The sequence below is a fragment of the Pangasianodon hypophthalmus genome, chromosome 1 (assembly GCF_027358585.1).
Source record: "Pangasianodon hypophthalmus isolate fPanHyp1 chromosome 1, fPanHyp1.pri, whole genome shotgun sequence".
NCBI classification, from domain to species: Eukaryota; Metazoa; Chordata; class Actinopteri; order Siluriformes; family Pangasiidae; genus Pangasianodon; species Pangasianodon hypophthalmus.
In genome coordinates, this window is record NC_069710.1 from 16,036,143 (window position 1) to 16,055,670 (window position 19,528).

Consider the following 19,528-nt stretch of genomic DNA (forward strand, 5'->3'; position numbering starts at 1 on the left):
TCTCTCCCTCACTTTCTTAGACTTGTAGTCTCCTGTGTTTTTTTTCCTCTCGGACTTTTCTGTCTCCCGATCTTCATCTGTGTTTATTTCCCCCTCTCGTTTAGCATTCTTCTCACTATTTCTGCGCACTCTAAGAATCTATAAATCCCTGACTCATCCATCTCTTTCATTCCCTCCAGTTCTCGCTCTGTTTCTCTCAGTCTCACTCCACTGCTTTCTGTGTCTTCTCACTGTCTGCGGTTAGTGTGCAACCTCGAGACCCCTGCACCTACTGTGCTGTGACTGTCTCGCTATGCCTACACCTCTTTTCATGAGTGACAATTATGGACAGCTCCTGACAGAGTGCAGAGTCTTCACTGCTCTCTCTCTTTCTCTGTCTCTCTGTCTCTCTCTCTCTGTCTTTACCCCAGAGACTCATCTCAGTTTATGTCTAGATGGGGTGTGTTGGTGACCTGGTAGAACACAGTGACAGAGAGCAGGCATGTGTTGCAGGCTCAGGGATTCTGGCTGCAGCCTGCTACTGTCCTCAGGTTTTCAATGATTGAGAAAGGTCAGGGCTGGGGTCGTCTCAACCTCCACTCTGCCAGGAGGTGACTGTTGCTTTGGAGCAGGGTTCTACCCTAGGCTTACATATTGTTCCCACAACTTTTTTCCTGTTGAGAGAAAGGTGGAGTGAGAAGAAATAGAAAGAGAGGCATGTGGATAGAATTGCAGGTGAGGTAGAAGGAGGGAAATAGCACACTTCAAATTAAGTGTGTATCCATTAGTACACACACACACACACATTATGGCACACCTACACACTTGCTCACATCAGGCACTCACCCACTGGCTGAAATGTGCATGGTTTGTATGGCAGACAACCAGATTGCTAAGCTTCCGGTATAAATCAATAATTAGATGAATGCAATAACAGCTCATAAGAGGAAGGCCTCTCGATTAAGCACAAAATGGGTGATTGGCATGAAGTGATGGAGCTGTAAGGAAGAGTGGTATTTTGGGAATGCACAGTCTCCATTATGTAGGGTAGACCATGGCTTGAGAATGGCATCATTCATTTGTGCACTGTTACTCTATCTTCCCTAAGCAATCAGGTTAGTGAAGTCATTCACCAGTTCTCACAAGTGATTCAAACAAAAAGGCTGATGGGGAAAAACAGTTATCAGAAGAAAGGCTTGTGAAGTGGCAAGACTTCACACAGGAGGATCATTTAATTATTTGTTTGCTTTGCGTGTTTGTGTGGATTCTCTTTCTTAAGTATGTATGAAAGAAGACAAGAAACCATGATGGCATATAGCACAAGAGGGCATGGAATAGGGACAGGACCAGTATTGTGCTGCCATGAACTAGGAACAGTACATATGAGACACAGGTTCACCTAGAAGCTGTGTGTGTATATATGTGTATGTGTGTCTGTGAAGGTACTTCAGTTGCTTGTCCTCTGGTACCTGCTAGGTCATCTGATGGTGGTGAAGCTGAAAGGGAATATGCATGTGTGTGTTTTTTTTCTAACTTTTCTTCTTTAACTTGATCACTTGTCATCTGAGCCCTCGGTGTGTTTTTAAATACTGCTAGCAGAAGACATTGTTTTATCCTTTCCTTGACTATCCTTAGCACTGTATATATACACCGATCAGCCATAACATTAAAACCACCTGCCTAATATTGTGTAGGTCCTCCTTGTGCCACAAAACAGCTCTGACCTGTCAAGGCATAGACTCCACAAGACCTCTGAAGGTGTGCTGTGGTATCTGGCACTAAGACGTTAGCAGCAGTTCCTTTACGTCTTGTATGTTGCAAGGTGGGGCCTCCATGGGTCGGACTTGTTTGTTCAGCACATCCCTCAGATACTCGATCGGATTGCGGTCTGGGGAATTTGTAGGCCAAGTCAACACCATGACTCTTTGTCATGTTCCTCAAACTAGTCCTGAACATGTTCCTCAAACCATTCCTGAACATTACTGAACAATTTTTCCAGTGTGGCAGGGCACATTATCCTGCTGAAAGAGGCCGCTGTCAAAAGGGAATACCACTGCCATGAAGAGGTGTACTTGTCTGCAACAATGTTTAGGTAGGTGGTACCTGTCAAAGTAACATCCACATGAATGCCAGGACCCAAGGTTTCCCAGCAGAACATTGCCCAGAGCATCACACTGCCTCTGCCTGCTTGCCTTCTTACCATAGTGCATCCTGGTGCCATCTCTTCCCCAGGTAAATGACACACACGCACCCGTTCACATGATGTAAAAGAAAACTTGATTCATCAGACCAGTCTGCCTTCTTCCATTGCTCCATGGTCCAGTTCTGATGCTCACATGCCCATTGTAGGCATTTTTGGCAGATGACAGGGGTCAGCATGGGCACTCTGAATGGTCTGCAGCTACGCAGCCCCATATGCAGCAAGCCGTGATACACTGTGTGTTCTGACATCTTTCTATCATAGCCAGCATTAACTTTTTCAGCAATTTGTGCTACAGTAGCTCTTCTGTGGGATTGGAACAGATGGGCTAGCCTTCACTCCCCATGCACATCAATGAGCCTTGTGCACCATAACCTTGTCGAAAGGTTCATCAGTTGTCCTTCTGTGGACAACTTTTGGTAGGTGCTAACCATTGCATACCAGGAACACCCCACAAGACCTGCCGTTTTGGAGATGCTCTGACTCAGTCATCTAGCCATCACAATTTGGCCCTTGTCAAAGGCACTCAGATCCTTACACTTGCCCATTTTTCCTGCTTCCAACACATCACCTCTCTCTTCACTTGCTGCCTAATATGTCCCACCCCTTGACAAGTGCCATTGTAATGAGATAATCAATGTTATTCACTTCATCTGTCACTGGTTTTAATGTTATGGCTGATCGGTGTACATATGACTATAGTATGTTGTGGCCACGGAAGACAACTAAATGGGTGATCATCCCTTCACAACATCTAGCCAAGTCAAAAACACTCTGGAAGAGGTACGAGTATTATTGTCAAAGTCTACACTCAAGAGACGCCTTCATGAATGTAAATATAGACGGTTTACCTCAAGATGCAAACGACTGGTAACACTCAAGAACAGAAATACCAGATTACACTTTGCTAAAAAACCTCTAAAAGACTGACCAGTTCTGATGCAAGATTAAGTTGTACTAGAATGATGGGAAGAGAAGAGTATGGAGAAGGAAAGGAAGGGCTCATGATCCAAAGCCTCATCAAACATGGTGGAGGAAGTGTTATGACATGAGAATGTATGGCTACCCATGGATCTGGGTCATTGGTGTTTATTGATGATGTGACAGCTGATAGAAGTAGCAGGATGAATTCTGAAGTGTATAGAGCTATACTTTCTGCTCAGAAAAGTCAAATGTTGCAAAACTGATAGGACAGCGCTTCACAGATAGATAATGCCCCAAAACATACCGCAAAAGCAACTGAACAGCTTCTTAAGGCAAAGAAATGAAAAATTCTTAAATGCCCAATGACCTTAACCCAATTGAGCATGCTTTTCACTTACTGAAGTGAAAACTGAAGGCAGAAAAACCCACAAACAAGCACCAACTGAAGGCGACTGCAATAAAGTCCTGGCAAAGCATCTCAAGGAAGGAAACTCAGCATTTGTTGAGTTATCTATGGGTTCCAGACTTGAGGCAGTCATTGACTGCAAAGGATTTGCATCCAAGTATTAAAAATTATCCTAATATTTATGATTATGTTATTTTGTCCAATTACTTTTGGGCCTGTGAAAATGGAGGGACTCTGTAAAAAATGGCTGTAATTCCTAAACGGTTAATGCAATATTTTTTGTTAAACCCCTTGAATTAAAACTGAAAGTCTACACTTCAATCACATCTTGATTGCTTCATTTCAAATCCATTGTGGTGATGTACAGAGGCAAAAGAATAGGAAACAAAGTGGATTTATAGAAGACAAGATGTGTGGTTTGGAATGTCTTCCCAGCACCACAAAGAGCAAAGTGAGACAAGGGGTGCGAATTAGAAGAGAATATATTGCAAAGAAGAAAAGGCAGAGAAAAAGGCAGTAAAAAAAAGGAGGGAGACAGAGGGAGAAAAGGAGAGTCACAGGAAGCTGTGATTTGGTGTAAGCTCAGAATGGCAATATATGACAGAATAAACGGATGAAGAGAAATGGGTGGTGAAGACAGGCCTGTATAAAGTGAAATGGGAGGAGAGTGATGATTGCGTGACTGAGAGGAAAGTGCATAGCTCTCTGTGTAATGCTCTCAAGTTGGATATTAAGAGGAGCTTGCCTCCTCTCCAGTCCTCCTCTCTCTCTGTATGTGTCTCCCCCTCTTTATCCCTCCCTCTACCCCTCTCTGCTCCCTATCCATCTGCACTAATGATCCACACTCCCTGCCACACGGCCAGGCTGAGTGATGCCCACTGACAGTATCACTCAAGCGGAAACATTGCAGTCGCTGGCCAGGAGACGTTTCTTACACACACAAACACACACACACACACACACACACACACAGTGTCAAAATGCACACACACTGACCAATTCTCCAGTTCCTCAAAGACAATATTGTTGCATGTGTAGGCATAAGAAAACAGCAGATACTGTATTAGGGGCTGTTGCGATACTGTGATATGTCAACACATTGGAAGAGGTGATTTAAATGTAAGCCAATGCAGTCTGTAGAGAAGCATCTCTATACCAGTAAAATTGGCTGTAACTCACTTTATGTTTAAACAATTTTCACAAAAACTTCTTTATCACAGTCTTTTATATAGAAAATAGCTATAATAACCTAATAAAAAGTTATTGTTAATTCACATAACAAGAATCAGCACTAACAATTACATAAGAATGATATAAAATCATACAGTTCTCATGTACAGTTTAGTGAAAATACTTTTACAAGAACATGTTAATTATAAAATTGAAAAATTATAAGCTATTGTCACAGACATGGTGTCAAATTAACCTTAGCTATCCTAAATTCCATCATGATAAACATATCAAACAAAAAAGTCAATAGTACTCAATCACAAATACACAGTCTTATATAACTTCACACTTACTACCAAATATTAGATATTTATATATTAGATAAAGATAAGATAAACAGTATTAAACGGTTTATTAAATGGTTCTCACAACAAAATGCTGCACAGTGACCTGAAATTTTTGAGAAAATACTCTTGCTCTAAATTCAGTTAAAGTCAATGAGACAATAAGCCACCTAACTTTTAATATGTTTATATGTGCTAGTAGAAATTCATGCTGTGGTAAGACATAAAAGCTCAAAGTCGCACCCATGTGAAGGAGCTCTCCTTCCAGATATGTTTTAAAGTTTTCTTAGAAGTTGTTGTCAATTATGTATCTTATGAACTCTTCTCATTGCTTGGTTTGTGCAAAATTGAGCAGTGTTTCTTGAATGTCTCCACATGTATAATTGAACAAATTTCAATAATGGCTAATCTAGAATTCAAACTCAATAATGCTGTGAGTGCAGTTAATGATAAAAAATCAAGTGTTTCTTTTCTGTAATAGAGAGGCTAGGCAAGAAACCTTGAAAAGAAGAGACACACTGTGACACTGTGTGTCATGACATGATCCTCTCAGCCTCGCAAATCAGATAAGCACTCCTTAATAATGCTAGCATTAATGTTAGCATCGTGTCTTACAGATATAATCCTGACTGGCTGCGGGATGGTTAATTGGCTCATTTATGAACAAGACCAAAAGTTGACGTTTTGCCTGTGGTGTCTGGAGGCACAAGCTTGGGCAACCTTGTGAAAAGAATTTCACAAAATAAACATTAAAATTAAGCTTCTGAGTGAGCATCTGTTGTAAGGGAAACTCTGTTTTCTTTTATTTAAAATGACTAATTGTATAATTTTAAGGTGTTGGTCATGTACTACATTTACATTTACCAAGTTACCCTTATCCAGAGCAACTTACATTTATCTAATTTATACAACTGAGCAGGTTAGGGTTAAGGGCCTTGGTCAAGGGCCCAGCAGTGCCAGCTTGGCAATTTGAACTCACAACCTTCTGATCAGTAGTCCAATGTCACACGGAAATATTGTAACACCAGTGTTACCTGCTCAGAATTTACATCTGCAGCCCTGACCCAACCAATTCCAGGAGCATGCCTTATAATATCAGTTCTCATGATGTTATTCATCTTGCTTGTTGAAGTACATTTATAACCAAGAGGTGGTAATGGCCTCCACCTGTTCCCTGTCTGTGGCACAGCAAGGCTCTAGGTTCCTGCTGAACTGCCTGACAGTTGAGGAGATAAGCAGAAGGTTTGAATTTAGATCGTGGCAACCCTTTTCTCCAGCGAGTGTGTATTTGTGTATATGTGTGTGTGTGTGTATGTGTGTGTGTGTGGACCCCTCATCCATTGGCCCCTGTGTCCTAATCCTGCTTTGGCCTGTATGCTAATTGAGAGATGTGATAGAGATAAAATAACCCATGTTTCCATGCTTCATGTGCATATTCATAATCCAGAGCTGTCCATCCTCAACACATGTCTCAGCTCTGCTGCTGCCCTTGTCTGCGCAGTTAGGACCAGATGTATCAGAGGCCTCCTACGCGTGGCTCAGTTTGCTTCTGGGAAATTGGAAGTATGTCATTCTTTACTAAGCTTCCTTTAGACTCCTATTATTGTGCCATCTGTCAAACTGTGTCATGCATAGTGCTATATGCACCATATTATAACACCACATATTAGGAAAAATGTAATCACAGATAACACTATCTCAGACATGTTCAGTTTAGATAATGTTTCAAAATACAAAAAGTACTCACTGTACAAAAGTATAGTTTAATATCAAGTCAAGTCACGTTTATATATATGGCACAATTAAGGGCAACAAGTGTCGACCAAAGTGCCATACAACAACATCAGGCAAATCAACAATGAAATAAAATGCAAATAAAAAAGAAATCAAACAAAATAAAAAGAAATAAAACAATAAAAGACAAAATAAAAGACAGATTAAAAGACAGGACAAAACAGAAGACTCATTACTACAGCAAATACTACAAACCCTAGGAGAATAAATAGATTTTTAAATTGGATTCAAAATGTCTACTGTAAGGGATTCCTTTATAAAAAGGGTAAACTATTCCATAAAGTCAGAGCTGCTACAGAAAAAGCCTGGTTAGCTGGAAAAGTTAAAAGTTGATCTTAACGCTCTGGAGGTAGAATGAGAACAGAAAAGGTCAGTGATATAGTTTGGTGAAAAACTTGTGCAGAGATTTAAAACAAATAATATGTTATACTCTTAACCAAATTACTAATTGGGCCAATGGCCTCCCAGAAAGTTTTCATCCAAATCCCTGAAGTATTGCAAAACATTTATTTCCCCAGTTGAATGAACTTAAAGCCGTCTTTCTTGAATCTCTGAAGCCAATTAGATCTAAAATCAATCAATATACTTAAGATAGGTGTGCTATTAGAATCCAGTCTCATCTCCATTCAGATTTATTTATATAAAAAATGAAGAAGAAAAAAGATTTTTATTCAAATAATTAAAGAGGTGTTTCATTGACAATTCTACATATGTTCCTAGCTTCTGTTTTTTTGCTGTGCATTTGTACTATAGAAGAAAGCTATCCTGCTTTTGGAATCATACTTTGTAGAGACACTTGATGCACCTCATGAACTTCATTTGCAACTTGCTCACACATGGATGGAGGGCACTCATCCAAAACTTAGAATTATTTGTCAGTTTAACTTTTGGACTATTAATATGATAATCCTCAATAGTACATACATTTGCAAAATATATTTCTGCAACCTACCACTCTTCTCTCTTAGACTGTCCATTATATTGTAACACTTTATATCATCCATAGTGTTTTATTGGAGAGAGATGTTGATGCTACATTAGTGAGGTAGCACCAAGAAAGATGCAGTTGTCATGTCATGAATCGCCTTTAACATGCGCAAATAAATCTATTTGTCTCACATAGTAGCTGTTCTGTGTAGTTGTTCTTCACATTAAAACATCCATATGAAACATTACCTTACTGATAATAGTACTGCAAGACAGTCCAAGACATTGTATTAATGATGACATTGAAGATTGGAACAATAATCTATGGTCATAAGTTGCTTATCCTTTTGAAGAAGACTGGCAGAACACTAGGACTGGATACTGTATAAGAGCAGTGATTCACATCAATGACACTCTGTGTCCTTGTCTTTCTTCAACCACACTAGGACTGAGTATTGCAAATTTCATAAATGCTTTCCTACCTCTACACTGATAAAGGTCAGGGACTGTATTCAGGAAATAGTAGGAGAGCTGATGTAAGACCAGATGTCCCTCTGTCCATACTGCAAAATAAACAGTTAGAACTAATTCAGGAACAATATTATTTTTCATATTCAAGCTTTTGAATACAGTGTGCAAGTTTTACAATGGCAGAAGGAGAAAGATGGCTGGGGATAAGGAGTTACTGTGCATACACTGACAGGACTAAAGACTGTCCTTATTAAGTTTTCAGGAGACTGTAAAAGGTCGGAGCAAGCCCCAACATCCATATCCCACCCTCTGAAAGCACCACCCAAATCTCCTTTACCTCTCCATCAGGCGCTCCTATGGGGCCATTAGCCATTCACGTTCCCTCTCATTAGAGCAAGAGTTTTACTTAAGCCATTGGACTCAGCAGTCTGCAGCCGCAGCACGCATTAATATTTTAGTAGCTCCTGTTGAGGAGCTGAGAGCCAATTGCCCCTTTTGGAGTATAGAGCATCTACTCACTCACCCTCTTTCTCTCTCTTTTTCTCTCACTATTGTTCCTTTCTCATCTTCCATCTCTGTCCTCTATATCATACAGGCCCCTTTTTACTGGTCTCACACTCTTTTGCCCCTCTTCCTTTTTCTCATTCTCTCCCTCATTCCACTCCCACCAAAAGACTTTAACACGAAGTACCTTAATTGGGCTTTTTTGTGTCTAGAAATGGCTAAAGAGGGGTATCTCTTCACTTCCCCACTTTTTTCTCTTTAAAGGGATGGAGAATAATTGCTTTCTTTCCTTCCTCCTCCCTATCTCTCCACTTTTATATCTTTCTCACAGCCTCCACTAACTCTGAAACCAGCTGGTTGAAATCTGAAATTTGATCTAATCACTGTGATTTAACAGCCAAGTCTGTCATTATCATCACAAGCTGATTAGGCCATACTTACTGAGTGTTTGAGAATATGAGATTTATCAATGAGATCAAAATGCCCGAATGACAAGGGCATTGAATGAGAAGAGCAGAGTCAACTGACCACTACACACTATCACACACTATTAGTCTCATAAAAGTGGGAGTTGTGTCTTCTACGATATTTATCTGATACAGGAGCTAAAAAAAACCCTCCAACTTTTCCGATTTATTTATTTTATTTGGAGAACCATTTATTCAGAGTCAGGTTTTTTTGGCCAAGTATGCCTGAACACACAAAGACTATGACTCTGGTTCTCAATATCTCTGAAATCCATACACATAGCACATTAAACATGGTAGCAGTGAGGTAACTCCTTTTAATGTGTAACTGATGTGCCAGAACAGGGTTCCTTTAACATGTACTGTACAATTTATGTATAAAGGTAAATTATTGCACAGTACAGGAAGGAAAAGAAAAGAAGGTTCTTCAGGAGTGTTGGTGATCACATGATTCTGTACTGGAGTTTAAAAATGTTCTCTAAGGCCCATGTCCATTAATGAGTTTGAACAGCCTCTGGAGAGAAACTGTTCTTGTGTCTGGTTGTTTTAACACTTAGTGCTGTAGCATCTGCCAGAAGAAAGAAGTTCAAATAAAGATCATTTTTAGCCATTCTTAGCTTTTATAATGCCATTGTCATGGATCACTTAGAGAAGTCCTGGTTCAAGAGGAATAGGAATGGAAAATAGAAAAAGAGATCTGCTCTGAATACTGCTCAGAGACAGGATCAACTTGGACTGTCTATCAGTGTGAGCTGTATGTGTGTGGAAAAGAAGATTATTCAGGGTATTATTACAGTGTCTGAAACTAAAACCAGTAATTGATATTGTTGGAGAATTCCATGATTATCAGTTGGTACTTTTTTTTTTTTTTTAAATGGATCATTTTCCCATTTTGGGTTCACAAATAAAATACTTTACCAGTGTATCCTTGTAAGATTTGTTTGCAATTAAATCTATCTAAATTATTAATATGAGTTATTTTTGCTAAGATATATTAACTTGAATGGTAATATATACTGTATGTTGTTAGAGATGGTGAATTCATCATGTGGTTGGAGAATCTCTGTACCCCCCCACCCCCCCCCCACCCCCTTTTCTCTCTCTCTCTCTCTCTTTCTCTCTCTCTCTCTCTGTCCTTTACTTGAGTAAGCTCCCCTGGTCTGCCTCCCTTCCCCCAAATTCCCCCATGTCACTCCCTTGGGGAGGGATAGTTGGCTGGGAGAGAACTGGCTGCTATGGCAACAAGAGCCCTCCCTTTCCCATGGGTCTCCTTAGCAACTGGTCGCTTGGTACTTCTGTTTTAAGAGTGCCCCGTGTGCCAGGCTTGTGTGTGCATGTATATGTTGAGTGTGTTGCAAGAGGTTGCTTCTCACCAATGCATGACTTGGTCATCAGCTGCATGTGTGAGCATGCCTGTATGCTGCGACTTAAGCTCCTAGGCTTGCTTTATTTCTAAGGAGGTGATTTTGAAAGTAGTCAAGGCTGCCTGACCAAGTCATGCAAGAATTGCATGCGCATATTCATAAGGTTTTGAGTTCATCTAGCTACCTGAGTCTTTGACTATAGATTGAAGGTGCATGAGTGTGTGTAAGTGTAGGGGGTCCAAGTGTCTGATTGCAACAGCGTATTCTCATGCTCTGAAACTGAAACAATTAAATCAGTGATTGTATAAATTTTGCATGCTGAACACATGTCTTGCAAATGAGTTTCCTGCTCTGGTGAAATTAAATTAAACCCAGAGAATGATCTGTATTAAAGTCTGATCAGAGGTGTGTGCTGACCTTTAGAATGTGGGAAATGAAATTCTTATGACTATGAATGAGATTATGATGAGAGAGAAGAAAAAAAGGCTGCCTGCATTTGTCCTATTGTTGCTTGTCCATTTTTTGTATATGGCAGATGAAGGTTGCAATATAATTAAATCCTTGCACACTGCCTGTGGGCTATTAAATAGAGCAACCTTACACACACACACACACACACACACACACACACACACACACACACACACACACATATACACATACAGAGCTGTACACTGATGCTTACTTACAGCCTTGCTTGTAAAATCCAACAGTTAAAACCTGTTCAAAAATGTGCATGACTTAACAAGGTATATGGCAAGCACTGTGGAAAATGTGAGTCGAGTTCACAAAGAAGGTGTGTGGGCGTGTGTATGTGTGTGTGCACATGGTTGGAGCAATCAAGAGCTCCCACAGGTGTACCACTCCTGCACCTGTTGTGTGAATACTCCCTGGGGGGTGGAGGGAAGGTCTGGCGTGATCTGGCAGACCAGTGCTGGAAAAGCTGCCCTCATGCTGCGCACGTGACGCACTCCCAGCTGCTTTTGACTGGGCTGGAAGATGCAAGGATCCCAGGTCGCTCCTTGGCCTGTTCTACAGATAAAGCATGACTACTCTTGTGCTGGGTGGGGTATTTTCCGATCCCCTGTCCAGCTCTCAGATGCTCGGCTAAGCTGGCACCGCTATTTTTATCCACTCAGCCCACGCAGGCCTGTATCCACACCCAGCCACCCGCCATCCACCCAGCCTGCAGGAAACACAGCCTGGGCACTGCAATTATCACACAGCCAGGCAGGAATCACCCACCAACCCCATTACCCTCGCAGCAGAGTGGCTGTCAGTTTCTGGCCGCAGAGCTGGCAGACATGTGCATTTCCACTTTCATTTTTGCGTTCAAACACACCACATTCACTCAGTATTTTGTGGGGATTGTGTTATTTCCAGATGATGTGTTTGTATGTATGCAGATTTGAGAGACAATTCCTTTCATGTTCTCCTATCCACATATTAATTTATAGTAAACTGTCAATTGTTTTTGGCAGATTAACTAAACTACTTAATCGCTTGGTGATTAGAGCCATGTTTTACATATTTGGTCTGTGTATATTGTGTTGTAGGTTGAACAGGCAAATTCTTTTTTTCTTCTGTTACTGTGCTAACTGCATGAGCTGAAGTCTGGATTTCTATGCTCCTTTTCAGAATCCCCCTCCCTATGAGAAATGTGTGAACACATTTACCCCCCAGTTTCCATTAATCTGTGTGCCTCTGCATTCTTTATTTTCCTTCAAAGGGACAAGCCCAGCCGTGACATCAATCACAGGATGTGAATATTTATCCGCTGCTAATTTCCATCAATAGCCTAGAGACGGGCTTTGCTGACAAAACTCATTCCTGTGCTGAACAAAACCTCTTGCATCAAGTTGCCCCCCCTTAAAAGAAAACATTTCACAGTAAATGCAGTTAATACTACCCTCACCCCCACAACACACCACACACACACACACTTGGTGCTTATCAAACTAATGGGGTGTATAGAGAGACAGTATGTAATGGCTGCTGACATATGAAATGGCTTAATAATGACTGGTTGAACATTCCTGGTCTTTTCTGGCAGATGCTGCTCTGTGTGTTATGGTATAGCATCTTTCTTTTGTGTGGTAATGTTATCTGAACTGGATGAGTGGGGTTTCTTTCCTTCGTTACGTGCTTCTGCCGCAATCTCATCAGGCTGTTCTTTTAGTTGTGATTATACACCCAGCAAGTTGGCCCTAAATAGTTTGACCTGTTTCATGGGCCCACTTGAATTAACAGTGGGAGGTAGAAGATTGAAGCGGGAGGGAGCGGTATTTGTGGAAGAGAACTCCATTGTGTTACTTAGATGGTTCTCACAGTGGGCCCCAAGCTGTACCCTCACATTCCCACCCCTTCCCCCACACAGCTGCCCTCTATGCCAGTCTGAAGCGGCCGGGTGCCTGGCTTGGAAGCAATGGTATAGGGGCAGATGGCACATAGCCAAGCTTGCGAACTGGGCTCAGACACAGATCTCATGCAAAGCTTCATCCTATCTGATAGAGTAGATGTGATCGTCACTAGAAGATTCGTCTTGACTCAGGGTGAATGCACGCAAGGGAAGTGGTGACTGGATTTCCTTTCATACCGCAGTCCTTATTCTTATGACTTGGATTTCACTGCCCCGCATAGTTGAAAGTTTTTTTTGTTCTACTTCCAACCTCGACAGCTAATGATGAAGCCCTTGATTATGTGGACAAGGTGTGTTAGGGAAACCTTTAAATAGTGCAGGGCAGTGGGCCTCCTTCAGGACAGCCATTGAAAACCTGTTGTCATGGTGTTTCCTGTTGATTATTTTGTGTTGACCCTGAGCTCTTCAAAAACTGAATTTCTTTGTCAAATTGGTTGAATCAGTTCTCAATGTTGATGTTCCTCTTCTGAATATTAGATGAAACTGGGTGGGAGTGTAGCATTGAGCAGGAATCGATTTGAATAGGGGGCGCATAATGGGTGAATGGAAGGACAAGAGGAAGACAGGGAGAGATTAATTCTCTGTTCTGATAATGGGTACAAAGAGAGGCTTCTTGAAACAGGAAGTCTGGACCTTTGGCTCTAAACATATGCATGCTCTTGGAAAAGCCCATTTAGTGGCAAGGCCACCTGTGCTTTGGAAAAAAGTGCAAACTTGTCAGACTGGGAGGTTAGTAGGTCTTAAGCTCTTAATCTTAGGACAAAGAAGACTCGGGTGAGGAGGTGTGGAGGTAGAAGCTGCATCACTAATAGAACTATCAGGATTGTAGTACCTAATGGGCCGAGTTCAAACACTTTCAGAATGGGGAAACTGGGATGTTCGACTCTTTTTCAATTGAGCAAGAGCTGTCCTCATGTCTCTTTGTTTCCTGATTGTGTTGTCAGGCATTGGTGTATGCAGAATGGTGTGTGAATGTGTGCATGCAGTTAATTAACAGTGTCTGGAAGTGTTTTATTGGTGGGAAAGGAGGTGAAGGCTCTGATTTTACAGCCCTTGACATAGGCTCTGAGCTCTCTTCTAATAGTAGTAGGCAGCATCGCTGCTACTTAGCTTACACCTGCTCCCTAGGGATGTAAATGGAGTGTGTGGGCCTTTGTATAGAGACTGAGTGATGTCTCTGGTTTCATTTATGCTATACCTAGTAAATTAAATAAATATAATATATTAAACTACTGAAGAACCTGATTATTTCCTTCCAACAATGTATTCAAAACCAAATGAGTAAATCGCCGGATCATTCATTCTACACATTATAGTTTCTTCTCTGCAGTAGGCTGGAGTCACAAAGGTAATGGGGCATGCACCACCTTCATCCATGCCTAACAGTGGGATCCACCTATCTGGGAGTGCCAATGAGTCAACTAGGATTAGACTATGATTGTCTGAGATTATGTGGAATGGAGGAGGGATTAGTGCTGATTGCCAGTTTCTGGGGTGTGAGAGGTCTGGGATGCCCAAACAGCCCCTGACTCATCTTCTGATTCAGAACCATTCAGATCTGCACACAGAAAAAAAAAATCTTAGACCTTACCTAGACCCTAACCCTAGATCTTAGAGCAAGAATGACAGACTGGTGTCACAGTCAACACGAGGAGCATGACTGTTTCAGTTGAGGCAAAATAGAGAATATTATTATTATTATTATTATTATTATTATTATTATTACTATTAATATCACTTTGGAAGAGAAGACAGGACAGACAAATATACTGAGTTCTAGTGTACTATAGTATCAAGTCAAATAGTATCAGTTTATAGAATAGGACATGATTATGGAAATGGTATTAGCATACTGTAGATGGACTCTTGGACTTTAATCTGTAGTGACTCTTGTTGCTGATGTTCTGAGCATCCCCAGCAAGTCCTAACACAGGCCTGGTGGCTTGATGAAAGGCTGTGGGGAGCTCAGCTGCAGCTTCAAAAAGCAACTCTTTCCTCCTCCTCATAAGCAAACCCCACAACAGATTCATGCTTTTTTTGTGTTCACGTTTACCCTGTTGCCATGGTTACCCTCCTCAGTTGGAGGTGCTACCTTGAGGAGCCATTCTTCGATCACCTGACAGGAGATGCTGATTTTTTATTTATTTATTTATTTATTTATTTATTTATTGTCTTTTCATTGAACCACATCTTGACTATATATATATACTCTGAGATTTTAAAATATAGAGACATATTCTAAATGATTTTAATACCAGCACTTATTCGGTTTTCAAGAAGAACACATTATTAAATATGTCTTTCTGGCTACACACACTAAAGGTTGAAACTATTATTGTTAAATCATTTCCCATGACAGTGTGGAAAACATGCAGATGAGTTGTGATAGAAATGATTAGCAATTATGAGTATTATTTTGAACAATAAATAACCAATGGAAGATGTTCCACTCAATAAATGTTGCACACTTTTATATTTTATATGCTGGGTTGTTTCTGCCAGATTTGTGCAATAAATGTATCTTTTACAAGACACACCCAGAAAAGTTCCCAGGTTGGTTCACTTGGATAAGAAGTATGTTATATATCTAGCCCCATATCTAGAAAAAGAAGCCTTTATTTGTCACATATACATTGCAGCACAGTGAAATTCTTTTGTTTGAATATGCCAGCTTGTTAGAAAGTTGGGGTCAGAGATAGGATTAAGGGTCTTGCTCAAGTGCCTAACAGTGGCAGCTTAGTGGTGGCGCTTGAACCCCAATCTCCTGATTAGTAACTCAGAGCCTTAACTGTTGAGCTGTTATTCTTTTGGTACAGTCACACAAATAAGTGTTAATAAATGCACTGCAGTGATTTCCCTAGATATAGTAGAGCAGTGTTTTACTTGTGCAACCTACAGCTAACAATTTGAGTGCAAGACTAAAGACAGGAGACTTGACTCAAACTTCAGCTCAGAGACTTGAGACCTGACTTGGACTTGGGAAAGTGACTTGTCAGCATGTGCATTTCTTTAAATTGATTTGGCTCTGGATAAAGAATTAATGAAATAGAATGTAGTCACTTGAATGTGAGGGAGCGAGAAGCCTCTCTGGGGCAAAATATAGGTTAGAGGCAGATTTGTCTGACTTTATTATTTGAATTCACCACTGGCTCAACTCAACATGTTTCCTTTCTCAGACTAGGAGAGGAGGCTGGCGATGGGCCAGGCTGGCACAGGCTTCAAACACAACCCAAGCTAAGCACACTGAACCATGGATTAGCTGACATCCACACCAGTCTGAGGGAGGAATCCCCTAGTCACAGACAAAACACAGTCAATAAAAAGAATACGTCAGCCAGTCATCAATAGCTGCACTACAAAGAAACTGAGCTATGAAGCCTTTGCAGGATGGCTGATTCTATGAAATTACTCATGTTTAGAATGAGTGAAAAATCATAATATTTCCTTTAAGATAATAGTCTGTCCTGTCTTTTTTTCTCTTTTCACATACAGAACTCCATACGCCACAATCTGTCACTCCACACCCGCTTCATCCGGGTGCAGAATGAAGGCACGGGGAAGAGCTCCTGGTGGATGCTGAACCCTGAAGGGAGTAAGGCTGGGAAAGCTCCCCGACGACGGGCAGTCTCCATGGACAACGGCACCAAGTACCTGAAATGCAAAGGCCGTGTTAACCGCAAGAAGGTGCTAGGTAGAGCAGTGGTGGGCACAGTGGGGCAGGGATTTCATGGCTCCCCAGAGCAGACTAGTCCAACAGGGAAGCCTGTCACAGGAGCAACAGGTGTTGGGGAGGAGTTTGAGGCATGGACTGAGCTCCACTCTCGGACTAGCTCTGCAGCCTCCACACTGAGTCTGTCACCCATTATGGCAGAGGAGGAGTTAGAAAACCCAGAGGAGGGTAGGTTGTCCTGCTCCACTTCCCCTCACATCTACCCCAGTCCCTCCAGCACTCGCTCACCTGTGGCTCATTGCCCACCTGTGGAACTGCCACAGCTAGCGGACCTCACCGGAGCCATCAGCTTGGAAGAAGGTTACCACCACCAACAGCCCCCATGCCACAAGCGCCCTCCCTACCACTACAGCAGTGGGTCAAAAGTTCAGGGCTCCTACAATAGCCCAGCCTATGGACAAGCAGGCATGGGTATGCTGTGCCACCAAACACCATTGCAGACCATCCAGGAAAACAAGGCCTCCAGCTTTTCTGGCAACATACAGACTTACTCAGGCACAAACACTCTGAGTCTACTTAGTGGAGGGTCACAGTACTGTGCTAAGGACATGATACTTGGCCAGGAGCATGAGCCCATGATGGTTCCTTCCAGCAGTAGGGTAGGCAACTGTCATAGCCATAACTCTGGGCACACCCACAATAGCGCACATGATCATAACCCTGCTCACAGCCACAACAGCACCCACAGTCTCAACCAATCACACAGCCACAGCTCTGGTTCAAGCATAGCCAACAACCCCACTCACAGCCACAGCATGAATCACAGCATGAGTCACAGCCTGGGCCAGAACCATCAGCCTCAAAGCCATGCTGTTCATGCTCACACCATCAGTGGCCACATGCAGTCATACAGCCATAAAGCTCCATACCTGTACAGTCCTCCAGCCCATGCACACCTTCCTGCCTCAACCACACTGCCCCCAAACCCTGCTGGCATGCAGGGCATCTCTCAGGACTCTTGCCATCTAGCTACTGCACCACACCCTCACCCCCGCTACAGTGCCACGTACCCAGGCCCACACCAGCAGGCAATGGCTGATGGACCATACCATCAAGCTCAGGGAATGGGGGGAGGAGGCAGTGGTTACCAAGGGTACCACCACCCCCATCACGGCTACCCTCATGAGCGGCTACCAGCCGACCTAGATCTGGACATTTTCCATGGCAGCCTGGACTGTGATGTCGAGTCAGTTCTCCTCCATGACATGATGGACTCGACAGAGGAGATGGACTTTAATTTTGACTGCTCTCTGGCGCAGGGGATGGGTGTTGGAATTGGCATGGGCATGAGCATGGGACTCACAGGCCCACAACAGAGCCACAGTAACCAGAGCTGGGTGCCTGGCTAAGATGCCATGCTTTCCAGTGGACATTATAAGAGATCAAACTACCTTTAGGCCTGCTTAGCGCAGGGCGCACCGCTTCCTTTCCAGGGAGATGCACTGTGCGTGACAAAACTCAAGATCAAAAACCATTGTTTCAGTTTCTAAGTTCTGTCTTACTCTGCCTGCTCATCTCTCTGTTTTTTTTTCTGAAATTGCCCTCTGTTAGACTCTTTCTGCTTAATGTTAACTCTTTGCTCTTGCCGAATGAACCGTGATGACAATCTCAACTGTGTTACCCAACATTGCCTTCTTCTTCAGTCAAAACTAAATGCTTGAGCACTTTAACTGCGTAAAACAAATCCATTTCTTACCCTCAAAATGGTGAGTTGGCCCCTGGATGGCAGGAGCTGTAGCTGGCATGTTTCATACCCTTATGGGGCCAGTATGCATAAAAATTAAACAGAATTGTTTATTCAAAGAGAGGTTATTCAGCTTGCATGATAAACCAATTGAAAAGTCCAAAATTTTCAAGTGGATGGAAATTCTGATAGTTACATTTCTGAATGACCTTTTGGACATCACTTCTATTGGAATAAAAACAAGCAGGCAGTGATTCCTGTTTTCTCCCCCCTCTCTCCCTCTAATTCTCTCAGTGAGAGATTATGTTAGAACTCACTCACCTTCTTTTCTCACCGATAGGTTCAGCTCCCCTGCCAGCCCAGACTGGCCCATCATCCTTCACTGGCCCATTAACGGCTTGATTGAAATTCAACGTCCTTATTTTTAATCTCCAAAGTGATGCTGCAGTGATGCATCATTATTGCAGATTGAATACCCCCCCCCCCCCCCCCCCCCCCCCACATCACTAGGCCTTTCTTCCCTCTCTCACATATGTTGAGTGATGGGCATGATTAACACAGTCATCCAGCACACAGCGAGTCAGTAGTACTGTCTGTTTGTCCAGAATAGGACACACACTCACACAGAAAATAATTTGTAATAGAAAGAGCAAGGCATTAGTTCTTATTATTTTCATTTATGAAACTGTTAGAATCCCATAATGGCAGTTTGGTCTCTCTTGTGCGTGACGAAAATGGGAAGTGTTGTATTGTAACTCCATGTGATGTTTAATTTTGAGGTGCTATGAGATAGACATACATTTAATTTTTTAGCATTATTTTGATTTTATATGTCAGTAATCAGAGATGAAAAAGACAAAAATAAATAAATCAGGTAAACATTAATATAGCCTAGGATTTTGCCTTATTTTATGTGTTGTAAAAAAATGGAAAAAATGAAAATGGAAAAGGGCTTGCAGTGATTTGTGGCAGTGGCTATGTCAGTGAAAGAACCGTTCTCTCTATAATGACTCCTCTTTCCCGCTCTCCTTCTGTGTGTGCGTGTGTGTGTGTGTGCGTGTGTGTGTGTGATCTCTATAGCTACAGCCCCATGCTCCTTCTAAACTTTCTCCTTTCCTTCTTAAGCATGGCTGCGCTCCATAAAG

General features: G+C 42.1%; 1 protein-coding gene across 1 annotated transcript in view; it reads left to right on the forward strand.

Moving 5' to 3' along the window:
• foxo6a (forkhead box O6 a) overlaps positions 1-18,860 on the forward strand; it is a 30,595-nt gene extending 11,735 nt beyond the window's left edge. Inside the window, exon 2 of the mRNA XM_053237242.1 lies at positions 16,462-18,860. Within this exon, the coding sequence (XP_053093217.1) occupies positions 16,462-18,048 (1,587 nt within the window). The 3' untranslated portion in view covers positions 18,049-18,860. The remainder of the gene's footprint in view (positions 1-16,461) is intronic.
• The last annotated feature ends 668 nt before the right edge of the window (positions 18,861-19,528 follow it).